At 45.3% G+C, this 19,010-nt stretch overlaps 1 protein-coding gene across 2 annotated transcripts in view; it reads left to right on the top strand.

Annotated features, from left to right (window-relative positions):
• The first annotated feature begins 8,078 nt into the window (after positions 1-8,078).
• Positions 8,079-19,010, top strand: part of smpd5 (sphingomyelin phosphodiesterase 5) — a 37,924-nt gene continuing 26,992 nt past the window's right edge. For both annotated transcript variants that reach the window (XM_041183191.1, XM_041183190.1), the window contains exons 1-3: positions 8,079-8,203; positions 9,914-9,995; positions 17,480-18,836. In XM_041183191.1, the coding sequence (XP_041039125.1) occupies positions 17,676-18,836 (1,161 nt within the window). In that variant the 5' untranslated portion in view covers positions 8,079-8,203; positions 9,914-9,995; positions 17,480-17,675. The remainder of the gene's footprint in view (positions 8,204-9,913; positions 9,996-17,479; positions 18,837-19,010) is intronic.

The raw sequence follows: 19,010 nt of genomic DNA, 5'->3' as shown, positions 1-19,010 counted from the left end.
AGAGGGGAAAAATAGAGTATAAGAGTAAACTTGCAAGGAACCTAAAAGTGGCACTCCCTCTATGACCAACATATCCTTTCTTAGGTAAGGAGACCAAAACTGCACACAACACTGTAGGTGTGGTCTCACCAAGGCCCTGTACAGCTGCAGTAAGACATCCTTGCTCCTGTACTCAGGTCCTCTCACAATGAAGGCCAATAAACCATTTGCCTTCTTAACTGCTTGCTACATCTGCATGCTTGCTTTCAGTGATTGGTGTACAAGGACACCCAGGTCCCTTTGTACATCAATATTTCCCAATCTATCACCATTTCAATAATACTCTGCCTTTCTGTTTTCCTACCGAAGTGGATAACTTCAGTTATCCATGTTATACTGTATCTGCCATGTATTTGCTCACTCATTCAACCTGTCTAAATCGCCTTGAAGCCTCTTAACACCCGTATCGCTGCTCAGATTCCCACCAAGTTTTGTGCTGTTAGCAAACGTGGAAATATTACATTTGGCTTCCTCATCCAAATCATTGATATATATGGTGAATAATTGGGGCCCAAGCACTGATCCCTGTGGTAACCTAGTCAACACCTACCACTCCAAAAAAGACCCATTTATTTCTACTCTGTTTCCTGTCTGCTAACCAATTCTCAATTCATGCCAATATATTGCCCCCAATCTTTCATGTGGGACTTCATCAAAAGCTTTCTGAAAATCCAAATACACCACATCCACTGGTTCTCCCTGATCTATTCAGCTAGTTACATCCTCTAAAGCCTCCAGTAGGTTTGTCAAACATGATTTCCCTTTCATAAATCCATGTTGATATTTTCTAAGTATCCTGTTACTACATCCTGTAAAATACTCTATCATTTTCCCTACTACTGATGTTAGGCTAATAGGTCTGTATTTCATTGTTTTCTCTCTCCCTCCTTTTTTAAATAGTGGGGTTACATTTGCCACCCTACAACCTGCCGGGGCTGTTCCAGAATCTACAGAATTTGGGAAGAAGACAACCAACACATCCACTATTTCCATGGCCATCTCCTTTAGAACCAAGGTATGTAGATTATTGGACCCTGGGGATTTATCGGCTTTCAGTCCCATTAATTTCTCCAGCACTATTGTTTTAGTAATACTAATTTCCTTCAAGTCCTCCTTTTTATTAGACCCTTGGTTCCTTAGCATTCCTGGGAAGTTATTTGTGTCAAAGGCCTTCTGGAAGTCCAAGTAGATAACATCCATTGGCTCTCCTTTGTCTAACCTACTCGTTACCTCCTCAAAGAATTCTAACAGATTTGGCAGGCATGACCTGCCCTTGATGAAACCATGCTGACTTTGCCCAATTTTACCATGCACTTCCAAGTATTCTGAATATCATCCTTAATAATGGATTCTAAAATCTTACCAACGACCGAGGTCAGGCTAATCGGCCTGTAATTTCCCATCTTTTGCCTCACTCCCTTCTTAAACAGGGGGATTACATTAGCGATTTTCCAGTCCTCTGGGACCCTCCCTGACTCCAGTGATTCCTGAAAGATCGCCACTAACGCCTCCACTATCTCTTCAGCTATCTCCTTCAGAACTCTGGGGTATAATCCATCTGGTCCAGGTAATTTATCCACCTTCAAACCGTTCAGTTTTCCTAGCACCTTCTCCTTGGTAATGGCCACCATACTCACCTCTGCCTCCCGACTCTCTTGAACTTTGGGGATGTCACTCGTGTCTTCCACTGTGAAGACTGACGCAAAGTACCTATTCAGTTCCTCCGCCATTTCTTTGTTCCCCACTACTACTTCTCTAGCGTCATATTCTAGCGGCCCAATGTCCACTTTTGCCTCTCTCTTACCCTTTATATATCTAAAATTACTCTTGCAATCTTCTTTTATATTACTGGCTAGTTTACCCTCATATTTAATCTTCTCTCTCCTTATTTCTTTTTTAGTTGTCCTCTGTTGGTCTTTGTATGCTTCCCAATTCCCTGGTTTCCCACTGCTCTTCACCACATTGTAAGCTTTCTCTTTAGCTTTTATGCTGTCCCTGACTTCCCTTGTCAGCCATGGTTGCCTCGTCCTCCCTTTAGTATGCTTCTTCCTAGGGATGGACTTTTACTGTGTCTCCCAAATTACTCCCAGAAACTCCTGCCATTGCTGTTCCACTGTCTTTCCTGCTAGGCTTATCTCCCAGTCAATTCTGGCCAGCTCCTCCCTCATGCCTCTGTGTTGCCTTTATTCAACTGTAATACCGTTACATCTGATTCCAGCATTTTTCTCTCAAATTGCAGGGTAAATTCTATCATATTATGGTCACTTCCTCCTAAGGGTTCCTTCACCTTAAGCTCCCTTATCAAATCTGCCTCATTACACATCACTAAATCTAGAATTGCCTGTTCCTTAGTGGGTTCCACCACAAACTGCTCCAAAAAGCCATCTCGTAGACATTCCACAAATTCCTTTTCTTGGGATCCACTACCAACCTGATTTTCCCAGTCTACCTGCATATTGAAATCCCCCATGATCACTGTAACCTTGCCTTTCTTATACACCTTTTCTATCTCCTGGTGTATCTTGTGCCCCACATCCTGACTACTGTTCGGAGGCCTGTACGTAACTCCCATTATAGTTTTTTTACCTTTGCGGTTCCTCAACTCTACCCACACAGATTCTGCATCATCTGACCCTACATCACTTCTTGCTATCGATTTAATTTCATTTCTTACTAACAAAGCAACCCCACCCCTCTGCCAACCTGCCTATCTTTTCGATAGGATGTATATCCTTGGATATTCAGCTCCCAGTCCTGATCCCCTTACAGCCAATTCTCCGTAATGCCCACCACATCATACCTGGCAATTTTAATCTGCGCCACAAGCTCATTTACCTTATTTCGTATTCTGCATGCATTCAGATACAACACCTTCAGTCCTGTATTTCCCACCCCCTTTCTCATTGTCATCCCTTTATGTGATGTGCTTGAAGTTAAATTCCTAGTCCTTTCCAAACACTCTGTCCTATTTTGTGTTCTGGAGACTTTTAATAGCCTCTCCTGGGCTCTCCTTTCTTTTCAGTTTTTTCATAATTTTCCATGAAGTTGAATCCACCCCCCACCCACCACACCCCCCCCCCACCCCCCACACACACACACATGCTAACCTGCTGCTTTGTTTCCCATTAGTCGTGTTTCTTGGAGTTTTACCCTTCCCTCCCCCCTCCCTGCACTTTCTAGTTTAAAGTCCTGTTGACCACCCTATTTACCCTTTTCGCTAGAACATTGGTCCCAGATTGGCTCAGGTGGAGACCGTCCCAATGGTACAGATCCCTCCTGTTCCAATACTGATGCCAATGCCCCATGAAATGGAACCCCTCTTTCCCGCACCACTCCACGTGTTTACTTCCCTTACTCTCGCGTCCCTATGCCAATTTGCACGTGGCTCAGGTAGTAATCCAGAGATTATAACCCTTGAGGACCTGTTCTTTAATTTAGTTCCTAGTTCCTGATAATCCCCAAACAGGTCCTCTTTCCTAGTCTTTCCTATGTTATTTGTCCCAATGTGGACCACAACAACTGGATCCTCCCCCTCCCTCTCCAATATCGTTTCAAGCCGGTCAGGGATGTCCCTCACCCTGGCACCGGGCAGGCAACATACCATGGGGGACTCGCGATCCTGCTGACAAAGGAAGCTATCAATTTCCCTAATTATAGAATCCCCTACAACTACTACTTGTCTTTTTGCTCCCCCCTCTTGAATGGCCTCTTGTGCCACAGTGCCGTGGTCAGCTGGCTCATCCACCCTACAGCCCTCTTCCTCATCCACACAGGAAGCAAGTACCTTGTACCTGTTGGACAAGGTCAAGAGCTAAGGATCCTCTGCTCCTGAACACAGGATCCCTCTACCTGCCTCACTTGCAGTCACACCCTGCTGACCCTGACCACTGACCGGACTTGAAGTACTTAATCTACCGGGTGTGACCGCCTCCTGATACAAAGCGTCCAGGTAACTCTCCCCCTCCCGGATGTGCCGCAGCGCCCGGAGCTCAGACTCCAGCTCATCAGTTCTGAGCCGGAGTTCCTCCAGCAACCAACACTTGCTGCAGATGTGGTCACTGCGGCTCGCAATGGGACCTGCCAGCTCCCACATCATACAGCTACAGCACTTCACCTGCCCAGCCATCTCTACTTAGATAATTAATTTATTAATTAGCTTTGCAGTGTTTTTTTTTCAAATTTGGTGCAGATTTCCTACCAACCAATCAGGCCACAGCTTTCTTGTGATGTCACTTTTTCAGTTTTGGCTTCATTTACTCTGTGCTCCAGTGCTCCTCCCTCCGAGTCTGCTCCCTAGAGACAAGGCCGCGAATCCCTGAGGTAAGCTAGATTTATACTCACCGCTCCGGTGCTCCTCCCGCCGAGTCTTCTCCCAGGATTACTCACCAATCAGCTGCTTTTTCTTTAAAATCCACTTTCAGAAGAGTGTCCCTCACAGGTCTGGTGCACTCCTGAAGGCACTGCCTCTTTCTCTCTCTCTTTTTTTTTAGGTTTGAGGAGGAGGGAGGGATGGAAACACTACAGCAATGTAATGTTTGGGGCTATTCCATTCCTTGACAGTTGGTCCTCCTCGGTTCCCTCGTGAGTGGCGGTGGCTGCAATGACTTCTCCCAGAATGCTTCAGTCACTTCTCACCAGCGCCCTCTGTTGGATGCCCTTCCTCCTGTTAAGGAGCTCAGCTCCAGGACATCACCGCAGAAGTTCCTCAGGGTAGTGTCCTCGGCCCAACCATCTTCAACAGCTTCATCAATGACCTTCCTTCCATCACAAGGCAGAAGTAGGGATGTTCACTGATGATTGCACGATGTTCAGCACTATTCGCGGCTCCTCAGATACTGAGGCAGTCCGTGTCCAAATGCAGCATGATCTGGACAATGTCCAGGCTTAGGCTGACAAGTGGGAAGTAACAGTCGCCCCACACAAGTGTCAGGCAATGACCATCTCCAGTAAAAGAGAATCCAACTATCGCCTCTTGATGTTCAATGGCACTACCATCATTGAATCCCCCACGATCAACATCCTGAGGGTAACCACTGACCAGAAACTGAACTGGACTGGCCATATAAATACTATGGTTACAAGAACAGGTCAGAGGGTAGGAATCGTGCAACGAGTAACCCACCTCCCGACTCCCCAAAGCCTGTCACTGAATCACAGAGTCACACAGTGCAGAAGAGGCCCTTCGGCCCATCGAGTCTGCACCAACACGTGAGAAGCACCTGACCTACCTACCTAATCCCATTTACCAGCACTTGGCCCATAGCCTTGAATGTTACGACGTGCCAATGCTCATCCAGGTACTTTTTAAAGGATGTGAGGCAACCCACCTCCACCACCCTCCCAGGCTGCGCATTCCACACTGTCACCACCCTGTAGGTAAAAACGTTTTTCCTCACATCCCCCCTAAACCTCCTGCCCCTCATCTTGAACTTGTGTCCCCTTGTAACTGACCCTTCAACTAAGGGGAACAGCTGCTCCCTATCCACCCTGTCCATGCCCCTCATAATCTTGTACACCTCCTTCAGGTCGCCCCTCAGTCTTCTCTGCTCCAACAAAAACAACCCAAGTCTATCCAACCTCTCTTCATAAATTAAATGTTTCATTCCAAGCAACATCCTGGTGAATCTCCTCTGCATCCCCTCCAGTGCAATCACATCCTTCCTATAATGTGGCGACGAGAACTGCACACAGTACTCCAGCTGTGGCCTCACCAAGGTTCTATACAACTCCAACATGATTTCCCTACTTTTGTAATCTATGCTTCAATTGATAAAGGCAAGTGTCCCATATGCCTTTTTCACCATCCCACTACCATGCCCCTCCGCCTTCAAAAATCTAAGGACACACACGCCAAGGCCCCTTTGTTCCTCAGAAGTTCCTCGTGTCATGCCGTTCATAGAAGACTTCCTTGTCAAATTACTCCTTCCAAAGTGTATAACCTCACACTTTTCAGGGTTAAATTCCATCTGCCACTTATCTGCCCATTTGACCATCCCATCTATATCTTCCTGTAGCCCAAGACACTCAACCTCACTGTTAACCACCTGGCCAATCTTTGTGTCATCCGCAAACTTACTAATCCTACCCCCTACATGGTCATCTATGTCATTTATATAAATGACAAATAATAGGGAACCCAGCATAGTTCCCTGTGGTACGCCACTAGACACTGGCTTCCAGTCACTAAAGCAGCCCACTGTCATCACCTTCTGTCTCCTACAACTAAGCCAATTTTGAATCCACCTTATCAAATTACCCTGTATCCCATGTGCATTTACCTTCTTTATAAGTCTCCCATGTGGGACCTTGTTAAAGGCTTTGCTGAAATCTATATAAACTACATCAACTACACTACCCTCATCTACACACCTGGTCATCTCCTCAAAAAATTCAATCAAATTTGTTAAGCATGATCTCCCTCTGACAAAAAACCATGCTGTCTACTCCTGATCAAACCTTGTCTCTCCAAGTGGAGATAGATTCTCTCCTTCAGGGTTTTCTCCAATAATTTCCTGACCACTGATGTGAGACTCACTGGTTTGTAGTTCCCTGGCTTATCTCTACAACCCTTCTTAAATAGCAGAATCACATTAGCTGTTCTCCATGCCTCTGGCACCTCCCCTGTGGCCAGAGAGGAATTAAAAATTTCGGTCAGAGTCCCTGCGATCTCCTCCCTTGCCTCCCTCAGTAGTCTGGGACACAAATCATCTGCACCTGGAGATTTGTCCACTTTTAAGCCTGCCAACATCTCCAATACCTTGTCACTCCCTGTATCAATCTGCTCAAGAACCTCTCAGTCTCTCTCCCCGAGTTTGATACTTTCATCCTCATTCTCTTGGGTGAAGTCGGATGTGAAGTACTCGTTCAACAATCTACCGATGTCCTCAGGCACCACCCTGCACTTTCAGTACTCCACTCATGCCTCCGCTGATTTGCTCCCCTTGTACCTGCTAAAAGTTTCCCTTTTCCTTCTCATCGTATCCTGTCCACCATCCACAAGGCACAAGTCAGGAGTGTGATGGAATACTCCCCACTTGCCTGGATGAGTGCAGCTCCGAGAACACTCAAGAAGCTGGACACCGTCCAGGACAAAGCAGCCCCACTTCATTGGCACCCCATCCACAAACATTCACTCCCCTCCACCACCGACACACAGTAGCAGCGGTGTGTGTACCATCTACAAGATGCACTGCAGGAATTCACCAAGGCTCCCACGACCACTACCATCTAGAACGTCAAGGGCAGCAGACGGATGGGAACACCACCACCACTTGGACGTTCCCCTCCAAGTCACTCACCATCCTGACTTGGAAATATATCGCCGTTCCTTCACTGTCGCTGGGTCAAAATCCTGGAACTCCCCCCACTAACAGCGCGGTGGGTGTACCTACATCACAGGGACTGCAGCGGATCAAGAAGGCAGCAGCTCACCACCACCACCACCTTCTCAGGGGGCAACCAGGGATGGGCAATAAATGCTGGCCCACATCCCGGCAATGCATAAAAAAAAATCTTCTATCCTTACCTGATCTATTTGTGAATACAGCCCCACACCAATCTGCTTGAATGCCAACTGTCCGCTGAACTGGCTGAGCAAATTGTTCCATTAGAGGTAAATGAGGTATCAGCAACAAATGACAAGCTTGTCAGCAATTCTTCCATCCTGAAAATTAATAAAAGAATTCTGAATATTGCGTGGACAACTTATTCCTCTAATCTTTTTAAATCTGAATCTTCCAACGAATCCTAGATAAAAACTTCTAAAATAAGTGATAAATATAACAATGTTAAATTAAAACATAGACATGAACCTTTAAAAATCACTGGACAACAGTCACCGCCCCTCCCCTCCCCAGGTGCGCGCAAATGCCTAACTGCCACTCCGCGCTGTCAGGCTGCACCTGCCAGAGGGCGGGGCTACGTGCCATGCGCGTTGACGTCACGCCGGCCGGCAGGTGGGGCAGGTGAGAGTGCGCTTGCGCGTGCGCGGAGAGCAGGTGCCAGGTGGGCGGTTGGGGGAGGGGACGAATGAGCGGCTACTTCCGCTTGATTCCCCCGCTGCGGGTTTGAGGTGTGTTTGTGGAGAAGGACAGCAGAGGAAGAGGAGCCGCCTGGCTTCTCATGCAGACAGCATCGAGCTCCTGTGATGGCGAAGTGGTTGCAGGTGAGGCCCTGACCCCGGAGAGGGTTGGTGAATCAGTCAGTCGGGCCAAGTGGGCAGTGTTACCTCTTCCCCGCACCACAACAATCGATTCTGATGGTAATAAAAACAGAAAGTGCTAGAAATGGTCAGTAGGTCTGTTACCATCTATGGAGAGAAAAACGGAGTTAACATTCTGAGTCCAATAGGACTCTTATTCGGTTCCCATTCAGATGGACCTGCTGCATCTTTCCAGCTTTTCATGTTGTGCTTTCTCATAGTGAAAGAAGTGAGAAAGGAAATTGCGGAGCAACCGCTGGCCATAATTTTCCTACCTGCCTTAGACTGGGGTGGTGCCAGAGGATGGGAGAGGCTCATTTTACCACCCTTGTTTTTAAAAAAAAAGGGTGTAAAGAAAAGTTTAACAACTGCAGGCCAGTTGGTTTAGGTTCCTTGGTGGGGCAGCTTCTAGCATTGACGATTTAGGACAAGATTAGTAGTGCCATGGGCAGGGAAAATGTGGGTTAATTAAGGAAAGCCAGTATGGATTTGTTAAGGGCCAATTGTGTTTAACAAACTTGCTGAATCTTCATGTGCTGGTGCAGCTGGGACAAGAAGCCAGTAATAGGTGGAGATAACCAAAAGATGTCACAGACAAAAGGACAAAGAGGTGTTGAAGGTGGTGATATTATCTAAAGGAATGTGCTATTTAAGGGTAGAAAGCAGGACAAACAAGGTACAGATAGCTCTAGTGGGGGTGGGGTGAAGGAATACTAAAAAGGCTAAAATATAGAGATAAAACAGTGAGTGGAAATACATTTAAAAATAATGGGAAAAGAGAAATCTATATAAATTATTGAAAAAAACAAAAAGGAGGGGGAAGAAATGGAAAGGGGTGGGGATGGAGGAGAGAGTTCATGATCTAAAATTGTTGAACTCAATATTCAGTCCAGAAGGCTGTAAAGTGCCTAGTCAGAAGATGAGGTGCTGTTCCTCCAGTTTGTGTAGAGCTTCACTGGAACAATGCAGCAAGCCAAGGACAGAAATGTGGGCATGAAAGCAGGGTGGTGTGTTGAAATGGCAAGCAACAGGGAGGTCTGGGTAATCTTTGCGGACAGACCGAAGGTGTTTGACTGTGTGACCGCTTTGCAGAACACCTTCGGTCTGTCCGCAAGTATTACCCAGACCTCCCTGTCGCTTGCCATTTCAACACACCACCCTGCTTTCATGCCCACATGTCTGTCCTTGGCTTGCTGCATTGTTCCAGTGAAGCTCAACACAAACTGGAGGAATAGCACCTCATCTTCTGACTAGGCACTTTATAGCCTTCCGGACTGAATACTGAGTTCAACAATTTTAGATCATGAACTCTCTCCTCCATCCCCACCCCCTTTCCATTTCTTCCCCCTCCTTTTTGTTTTTTCCAATAATTTATATAGATTTCTCTTTTCCCATTATTTTTAAATGTATTTTCACCCACTGTTTTATCTCTATATTTTAGCCTTTTTAGTATTCCTTCACCCCACCCCCACTAGAACTATCTGTACCTTGTTTGTCCTTTCTACCCTTAATTAGCACATTCCTTTAGATAATATCACCACCTTCAACACCTCTTTGTCCTTTTGTCTGTGACATCTTTTGGTTATCTCCACCTATTACTGGCTTCTTGTCCCAACAACCCCCCCTCCCCACTTAAACCAGCTTATATTTCACCCCTTTCCTATTTTTACTTAGTTCTGTTGAAGGATCATGAGGACTCGAAACGTCAACTGCGCTTTTCTCCGCCGATGCTGCCAGACCTGCTGACTTTTTCCAGGTATTTCTGTTTTTGTTTTGACTTGGGATATATGTTACAGATTGGCTTCATCCTCCGTTGCTTCCTGTTGCTGTTCATTTTTTAAAAATTTATTAATGGGATGTGGCTGTTGCTGGCTAGGCCAGTATTTATTGCCCATCCCTAACTGCCCTTGAGAAGGTGGTGGTGAGCTGCTGCTTTAAACTGCTGTAGTCCATGTGGTGTAGGTATACCCACAGTGCTGTTAGGGAGGGAATTCCAAGATTTTGACCTAGCAACTCACCAAATCAGGATGGTAAGTGGCTTCTCAAGGGGAAGTTCCAGGTGGTGTTCCCATGCATCAGCTGCACTTGTCCTTCTAAATGGTAGTGGTGATGGGTTTAGAAGATGCTGTCTGAGGGGGCTTGGTGAGTTCCTACAATGCATTTTGTAGATGGTACACACCTCTGCCACTGTGCGTCGGTGGTGGAGAAAATGAATGTTTTTAGATGGGGTGCCAGTAGAGCAGGCTGTTTGTCCTGTATGGTGTCAAGCTTCTTGAATGTTGTTGGAGCTGCGCTCATCCAGTGGAAAGTATTCCATCATACCCCTGATTTGTGCCTTGTAGATGGTGGACAGGCTTTGGGGAGTCAGGAGGTGAGCTACTTGTTGCAGGCTTCCTAGCTTCTGACCTGCTTTTGTAGCATAGTATTTATATGGCTGGTCCAGTTCAGTTTCTGGTCAATGGTAACCCCCAGGATGTTGGGAGTGGGACATCGTGATTGTAATGCCATTGGATGTCAAGGAGCGATGGTCAGATTCTCTCTTGTTGGAGATGGTCATTGCCTGGCACTTGTGTGAGGTGAATATTAATTGCCACTGGTCAGTCCAAGCCTGGATATTGTCCCGGCCTTGCTGCATTTGGACATGGACTGCTTCAGTATTTGAGGAGTCGTGAATGATGCTGAACATTGTGCAATCATCAGTGAACATCCCCACGTCTGACCTTATGATGGGAGGAAGATTATTGATGAAGCAGCTGAAGATGATTGGGCCTAGCACGTTACCCTGAGGAACTCCTGGAGCTGAGGTGACTGACCTCCAACAACTACCACCATCTTCCTTTGTGCTAGGTATGACTCCAACCAGTGGAGTGTTTTCCCCCTGATTCCCATTGACTCCAGTTTTGCAAGGGTACCTTGATGCCGCACTCTGTCAATTGCTGCCTTGACGTCAAGGGAAGTCGCGCTCCCCTCCCTAACAGCACTGTGGGTGTACCTACACCACAGAGACTGCTGCAGCTCAAGGCAGCTCACCACCACCTTCTCAAGGGCAATAAATGCTGGTGTAGCCAGTGACGCTGCATGCCGTAAATGAATTTTTTAAAAAAACCTCTGGAGTTTACATCTTTCGTCCATGTTTGGACTAAGGTTATAACGAAGTCAGGAGTTGGGTGATCCCAGTGGAAGCCAAACTGAGCGTCAGTGAGCAGGTTATTGCTAAGCAAGAGGCTACTTGATAACAATGTTAATGACCCCTTCCATCATCATCAAGATGATCAAGAGTAGATTGATGGGGCAGTAATTGGCCGGGTGGATTTGCCCTGCTTTTTGTGTACAGGGCACCCATCGGCCATTTGTAACATTGCCGGATCAATGCCAGTGTTGTAGCTGTACTGGAACACCTTGGCTAGGGGTGTGGCAAGTTCTGGAGCACAAGTCTTCAGTATATTGTCAGAGCCCATAGCCTTTGCAGTATCCAGTGCCTTCAGCCATTTCTTGATATCATGAGTGATTTGAATTGGCTGAAAACTGGCATCTGTGACGCTGGGGACCTCTGGAGAAGGCCAAGATAGATCATCCATTCGGCACTTTTGCTGAAGATTGTTGCAACTGCTTCAGCCTTATCTTTTGCACTGATGTCCTGGGCTCCCCCATCATTGAGGATGGGAATATTTGCAGACCTGCCGCCTCCAGTGACTTGTTTAATTGTCCACCACCATTTACAATGCTGTGGCAGGACTGCAGAACGTAGATCTGATTTGTTGGCTGTGGGATCACTTAGCTCTGTTTATTGCATTCCGCTTAAGTAGTCCTGTGTTATAGCTTCACCAGGTTGACATCTCATTTTTACGTATGCCTGATGCTTGTGGCATGCTCTCCAGCCTTCTTCATTGAACTAGGGTTGATTCCCTGGCTAGGTGGTAATGGTAGAGTGGGTGATATGCCAAGCCATGAGGTTACAGATTTTGGTGAGTGCAATTCTGCAACTGATGGCCCACAGTGCCTCATGGATGTCCAGTCTTGAATTGCTAGATCTGTTCGAAATCGATTCCATTTAGCACGGTTGTGCCACACAACACACTGGAGGGTATCCTCAATGTGCAGACATAACTTTTTCTCCACAAGGAGTGTGCAGTAGTCACTTCTACAGATGCTGTCATGGGCAAATACATCTGTGGCAGGCAGGTTGGTGAGGCTGAGGTCAAGAATGTTTTTCCCTCTTGTTGGTTCCCATCCATCGGCTGCAGGCCCAGTCCAGCAGCTGTCCTTTAGGACTCAGCCAGCTCGGTCAATAATGGTGTCACCAAGCCACTCCTGGTGATTTAAGTCCCCCAACCAGAGTACATTCTATGCCCTTGCCACCCTCAGTGCTTCCTCTAAGTGGTTTCCAAAATGGAGGAACACTGATTCATCAGCTGAGGTGCTGGGGTGGTATGTGGTAATTTGCAGGAGGTTTCCTTGCCCATGTTTGACCTGATGCCATGTGACTTCATGGGGGTCCGGAGTCGATGTTGAGGACTCCCAGGGCAACTCCCTCCCAACTGTATACCACTGTGCCGGTGGGACAGGACATACCTAGGGATGGTCGAGGTGGTGTCTGGAATATGATCTGTAAGGTATGATTTCGTGAGGATGACTATGTCAGGGAGGGAGGTGCTTGACAAATCTGAGACCGCTCTCCCAATTTTGGCATCAGTCCCCATATGTTAGAACGGAGGACTTTGCAGGGTCAACAGGGCTGAGTTTACCGTTGTCATTTCCGGTGCCAAAGTCGATGCTGATTTTCATTCCTTATAGACTTTGTAGTGGTTTGATTCAACTGAGTGGCTTGCTATACCTTTTCAAAGGGAAGATAAGAGTCAACCACATTGCTGTGGGTCTGGAGTCACATGTAGGCCAGACCAGCTAAGGACAGTAGATTTCCTTCATTAATGAACGTGAATGAACCAGATAGATTTTTATAAAAATTGATAGGTTCATAGTCACTATTATTGTGACTAGATTTATTAATCAAATTTAAATTCCACTCGTGGTATTCCAGAGACCCAGGGTAATGCTCTGGGGACCTGGGTTCAAATCCCACCATGGCAGATGATATTTGAATTCGATAAAAGTCTGACCATAAAACCAATGCTGATTATCGCAAAAACCCATCTGGTCACTAATGTCCTTTAAGGAAGGAAATCTGTCCTTACCTGGTCTGGCCTGCATGTGACACCAGACCCACTGCAATGTGGTTAACTCTTAAATGCCCTCTGAACAAGGGCAATTAGGGTTGGGCAATAAATGCTGGCCTAGCCAGTGAGGGTCACATCCCATGAATGAATTTTTAAAAAAAAAAAGCACTGCCACCACTATGTACCATTGGTGAGAAGTGAATGCTTAAGGTGATGGGTTTAATGTTGACCAACATAACATAAATAGGAGCAGGAGTAGGCCATTCAACCCCTCGAGCCCACCCCACAGTTCGATGAGATCATGGCTGATCTACTTCAATACCATTTTCCTACACTATCTCCGCTTAAGATTTCTACATATTAAAAACATTATCAGTCTCAGCCTTGAGCATACTCAATGACTGAGCTTCCACAACCTCTGGAGCAGAAAATTCCAAAGATTCACCACCTTCTGTGAAGAAGTTCCTCCTCATCAGTCCTAAATGGCCTGCCCCTTATTCTGACACTGTCCCCTTGTTCTAGATCCCACCAGCCAGGGGAAACTTCCTTCTTGCACCTACCCTATTGAGCTCTGTAAGAATTCTGTATGTTTGCATGAGATCACCTCTCATTCTTCTAAACTCCAGATAAAGGCCCAATCTAATTAATCTTTCCCCATAGGACAATCCATCCATCCCAGGAATTAGTCTGATGAAAAAGGAGATAGAAATTAAGAAAAAGAAGAAAAAGTGTGCCTATGATAGGTATCAGCTATAAAATACAATTGGGGACGAAGAAGAATACAGAAGGTTCAGCGGGGAGGTGAAAAAGCTTATTGAAGAAGAAAAGAGGGATTATGTGGAAAAACTGGCAGCTAACATAAAGGGAAATCCCAAAGTCTTCTATAGGCATATAAATGATAAAAGGGGGAGTAAGGCCAATTAGGAACCTAAAATGGAACTTGCACATGAACGAAGGGGCCATGGCTGAGGTATTAAATGAATACTTTGCAATACCAAGGAGGTAGCTGCTACCCAGGCCATACGAGGAAACTCTGTCACTAGAAGTGTTCAAAATTGAAAAGGAGGAAGTGTTGAATAGACTGTTGGAACTTAAAGTCGACAAAGCACCAGGACCAGATGAGATGCATCCAAGGATATTGAAGGAAGTAAGAGTATAAATTGAGGGGCACTGACCATAATCTTTCAGTCTTCCCTAGACTTGGAGGCACCACATGATTAGAGAATTGCAAACATTACACCCTTGTTCAAAAAAGGTTGTAAGGATAAGCCCAGCAATTGCAGACTAGTCAGTTTAACTTCAGCGGTGGGCAAGATTCTAGAAACAATTATTCAGGATAGAATTAGTAGTCACATGGAAAAATATGGGTTGATAAGGAAGAGCCAGCATGGAATTCTAATGAGGAAATCATGTTTAACCGACCTGGAGTTTTTGAGGTAACAGAAAAGGTCAATGAGACTAATGCTGCTGATGTGTGCATTGACTTTCAAAAGGTGTTTGATACAGTGCCACACAACAGACTTGTGGGAGAAGTTATTGTTCATGGAATAAAAGGGACAGTAGCAATGTGGATACAAAATTGGTTGAAAAATAGGAAGCAGAGAGTAATGGTCAATGGATATTTTTTGAGCTGGAGGAAGGTTTGTAGCGGAGTTCCCCAGGGATTGGTATTAGGACCCTTGCTTTTCCTGATATATATTAATGAACTAGATCTTCATGCGCAGGGGACAACTTCAAAGTTAGGATGATACAAAGCTAGGAAGTATTGTAAACTGCAAGGAGGACAGTGTAGAACTTTAAAACAACATTGACAAGTTGGTGGAGTGAGCAGATAGGTGGCAGATGAACTTCAATGCAGAGAAATGTGAGATGATGCATTTTGGTAGGAAGAATATGGGCAGACAATGTAAAATAAGGGCAGAAATTTTGAAGGGGGTGCAGGAGCCAAAAGATCTGAGTTTATATGTGCATAGATCATTGAAGGTGGCAGGACAGGTGAAGAGCTGTTAATAAAGCATATAGTATCCTGGGCTGCTTTAGTAGGGGCATAGAATACAAGAACAAGGAGGTTATGCTGAATTTATGTAAGACAATCGATAGACCTCAGCTGGAATATTATGTACGGTTCTGGGTGCCACATTATAGGAAGAATATGAACACATTGGAGAGACTGCAGAAGGGGTTTACAAGAATGGTTCCAGAGATAAGAAACTTCAGCTATGAGGATAGATTGGAGAGGTTGGGACTGTTCTCCTTGGAGAGAAGAAGGCTAAGAGGAGATTTGATCAAGATGTTCAAAATCATGAAGGGGATGGACAGAGTAGATAGGGAGAAGCTGTTCCTGCTCATAAAACTATCAAGAATGAGAGGGCACAGATTCAAAGTGATTTGCAAAAGAAGCAAGTATGACTTGAGAAAAAAAACTTCTTCACACAAGTGGTTTGAGTCTGGAATGTACTGCCTAGAAGTGTGGTGGAGGCAGGTTCAATTGAAGCATTCAAAAGGGAATTAGACCGTTATCTGAAAAGGAAGAATATGCAGGGTTACGGGGAGAAGGTGGGGGAATGGTATTAGGTGAGTTGCTCCTTCAGAAAGCTGGTGCAGACATGATAGGCCAAATAGCCTCCCCCTGCACCATAACAATCCTGTGTTAACTTGAGCTTTTTGATGAGATAACAGAGGATTGATGAAGGTAATGCTGTTGATGTGGTGAACTTCCAAAGGCATTTGATAAAGTGTCACACAACAGACTTGAGTAAAGTTAGAACTCATGGAATAAAAAGAACAGTAGCAACATAGATACAAAATTTGCTAAGTGACAGGAAATGGAGTAGTGGTAAATGGTTAGGAGTTAGGTTTATAGTGAGAGTTCCTCGGGGGTTGTTGTTAGGTCCTCTACTCCAATATCCAATAATCACCCAGACTTTGGTGTGCAGGGCACAATTTGTTAATTGCAGATTATCTGAAACTTGGAAATGTTGTGAACCAGGAGGAGAATAGTTTAGAACTTCAAGAGGACATAGACGTATTGGTGAAATAGGCAGACAATTGGCAGATGGAATTTAATTAGAGAAGTGGGAAGTCATTTCATTTGGTAGGAAGAACACAGACAATATAAAATGGTACAATTCTAAAGAAGGTGTAGGAGCGGAGGAATATGGATGTATATGTGCGTAAATCATTGAAAGTGGCAGGACAGATTGAAACAGGTTAATAAAGGAAACTGCATCCTGGGCTTTATCAATAGGGGCATAGAGTACAAGAGCAAGGAAGTTATGTTAAACTTTTATAAAACGCTGGTTTGGCCTCAACTGAAGTAATGTGGTAGCACTAGGTGAATTGCTCCTTCAGAGGGCCAATACAAGCATGACGGGCCAGATAGCTTCCTTCTGTGCTGTAACCATTCTATGATTCATTGATTCTCACATTCAGTCCTGACTCATTGGTTAGAATGGTCACCTCTGAGTCAGAAGGTGCCATCTCAATACTTGATTTACTAATCCAGCCTGCGTCAGATAAATTAAATAAAGTGGCTGTTTTTTTAAATTTGGTCATAACCTAGTAGCTTTAGCTTCTGAGAAAAAGTTATATTTGTGTTCCTCAACTTGCTGGGTCTGTAATGGGATGTGCTTGATTTTTTTTTCAGGTTTCTGGACATTAGTCTATTTAGGGAGGGGAGTAAATGCTGAAAAAATCTGTTTACGTGGTGAATGAGTCAAGTGGCTCTGATGTTTTAAGGTTGTAAAATTCAGGTGAATTAACACTGGCCAAGCGTGTGATTCCATCACTGCTTAAACCTCTCAGAACCATTAGTTGGAATATGAATAATTTTTTTTTAGTATTCATGTTCTTTTTAAGTCTTTCATTACTTGGCTTAGAGACTTGTTATCATGTAGGTCCTGTACATTTTTTTATACAAGAAAGGGTAAAACCAAAGGAATCAAAAGCACAGGAGCTAGCTTGGGCTGCAGCATAGAAGGGGTTGCATGGACTTGCATTGAAGTCTACCAGGTTCTTTCCATTTTAAGAACAGATACCAAAATTTATGATGTTTGTTTTATTGCAGGTCTCAAGAGGGCAAAGAGGGGACACATGCCGCACCAGCCCTTCTGGATGCATGGTCTCCTGGAATATAATGGAATGCAACATAATGTAAAACAAAATACAATGGTAAATGATTGGCTCCAGCCTACCAAAATTGAGTGAACCTGTAGCATATTTGCAGCCTGGGAAGATTATATATTGAGTTTTTTTTTGTAAAGATGGTTCTACGTGAATCTCCTTTCCCCAATGCCTGTGTCCATGGTTTGCACACTGCAGCCTGGGGCCTGATCTTCCCCTGTTTCTGGTCGCTGGATCACATGGTGGCTTCTTTTAAGCCAACAACCTACGAGCAGCTACAAAAACAAGAGCAAGAGTGCTACCTTTGGCCAGTGAAGGTATTCTTCAGATTTCTTCTGTGTCTGATTCTGTTGGCAATTTCTGTGCCATTGGCACTAGTTGGATTCATCATCTGGGTGCCTCTACAAGCAGTGAGAAGGCCCTTTAGTTACTCCTGTGAGAAAAACCCACAAATAGACATCCAGAAGGAATGGACTGGATACGGAGAGGGGAAAGGGTTTAGCTTTGTGGAGGCGAACTTGTGCTTCCTGCCCAATTCTTTGGCCCGCTTTAACAACCTGTCTCAGACCCAAAGGAGAGCTGCTCGGATTGCCTCCCATATCTGTGACTCTGTCAACCGGCCAAGGATTAAAGTTTGCGTGGACTCTCCAACAAGCATGACTGCAAGTTCGCAGAGCAGAAATAGCCCCTTAGCTGCCATCAAACAAGAATTCAACTCTTATGGCGCGACTAAATCACATGGACCTGGAGGGTCAATTCTGGCAGTGAACAACCTACACTACATCGATAGTTCCGAGGAGAGCAGCGAAGTTGAGAATGTGCATGAGAGCTTGGGTGCAAGTCAAACCAACAAGGACCCTTCGGATCTTACAGTGATAGAAGAAAGCAACCCATTAACTATCACAGACGAGATACCAGCTGACCAGCCCAGTGGACAGCAAGCTCCATCTCCCACCTCTCTGAAGAGCCAAGGTAGGCCTCGGAAAAACCGAAACAGGAAAGACGATGACCCACCTGCGGAAATATCTCCACTCTTTCCTGCCGACGTGGCCTTTGTCTGTCTCCTGGAAGTGTTTGAGAAACGGGCGGCAGCCAAGCTAAAGGAGCTCCTTCAGCCAGCTTTCGGACACATTCTTTATGATGTTGGTGTGTACGGCTTCCATGGCTGTTGTGAATTTAAATTCCTCAATAGCGGTATCTTCTTTGCCAGCCGATATCCCATCTTAGATGCCAAGTTCTACTGTTTCTCCAGGACCCGAGGTGAAGATGCCTTGGCTGCTAAAGGTCTCCTGTGTGTTAAGGTAAAGAAAGGTTTATTTCTCAAAAGGAATTTCCATGTGCATGTTTGCTGCATCTTATGTGTAATGATTGGAGGTCAGCTGTGGCTCAGTGAGTAACGCTCTCTGTTCTGAGTCAGAGGTTGTGGGTTCATGCACCACCCCAGAGAGTTGAGTGCACAATCTAGGCTGACTCCT

This window comes from Carcharodon carcharias, chromosome 3, assembly GCF_017639515.1.
Source record: "Carcharodon carcharias isolate sCarCar2 chromosome 3, sCarCar2.pri, whole genome shotgun sequence".
Classification (NCBI taxonomy): domain Eukaryota; kingdom Metazoa; phylum Chordata; class Chondrichthyes; order Lamniformes; family Lamnidae; genus Carcharodon; species Carcharodon carcharias.
This window is presented reverse-complemented; position numbering and strand designations above follow the sequence as displayed.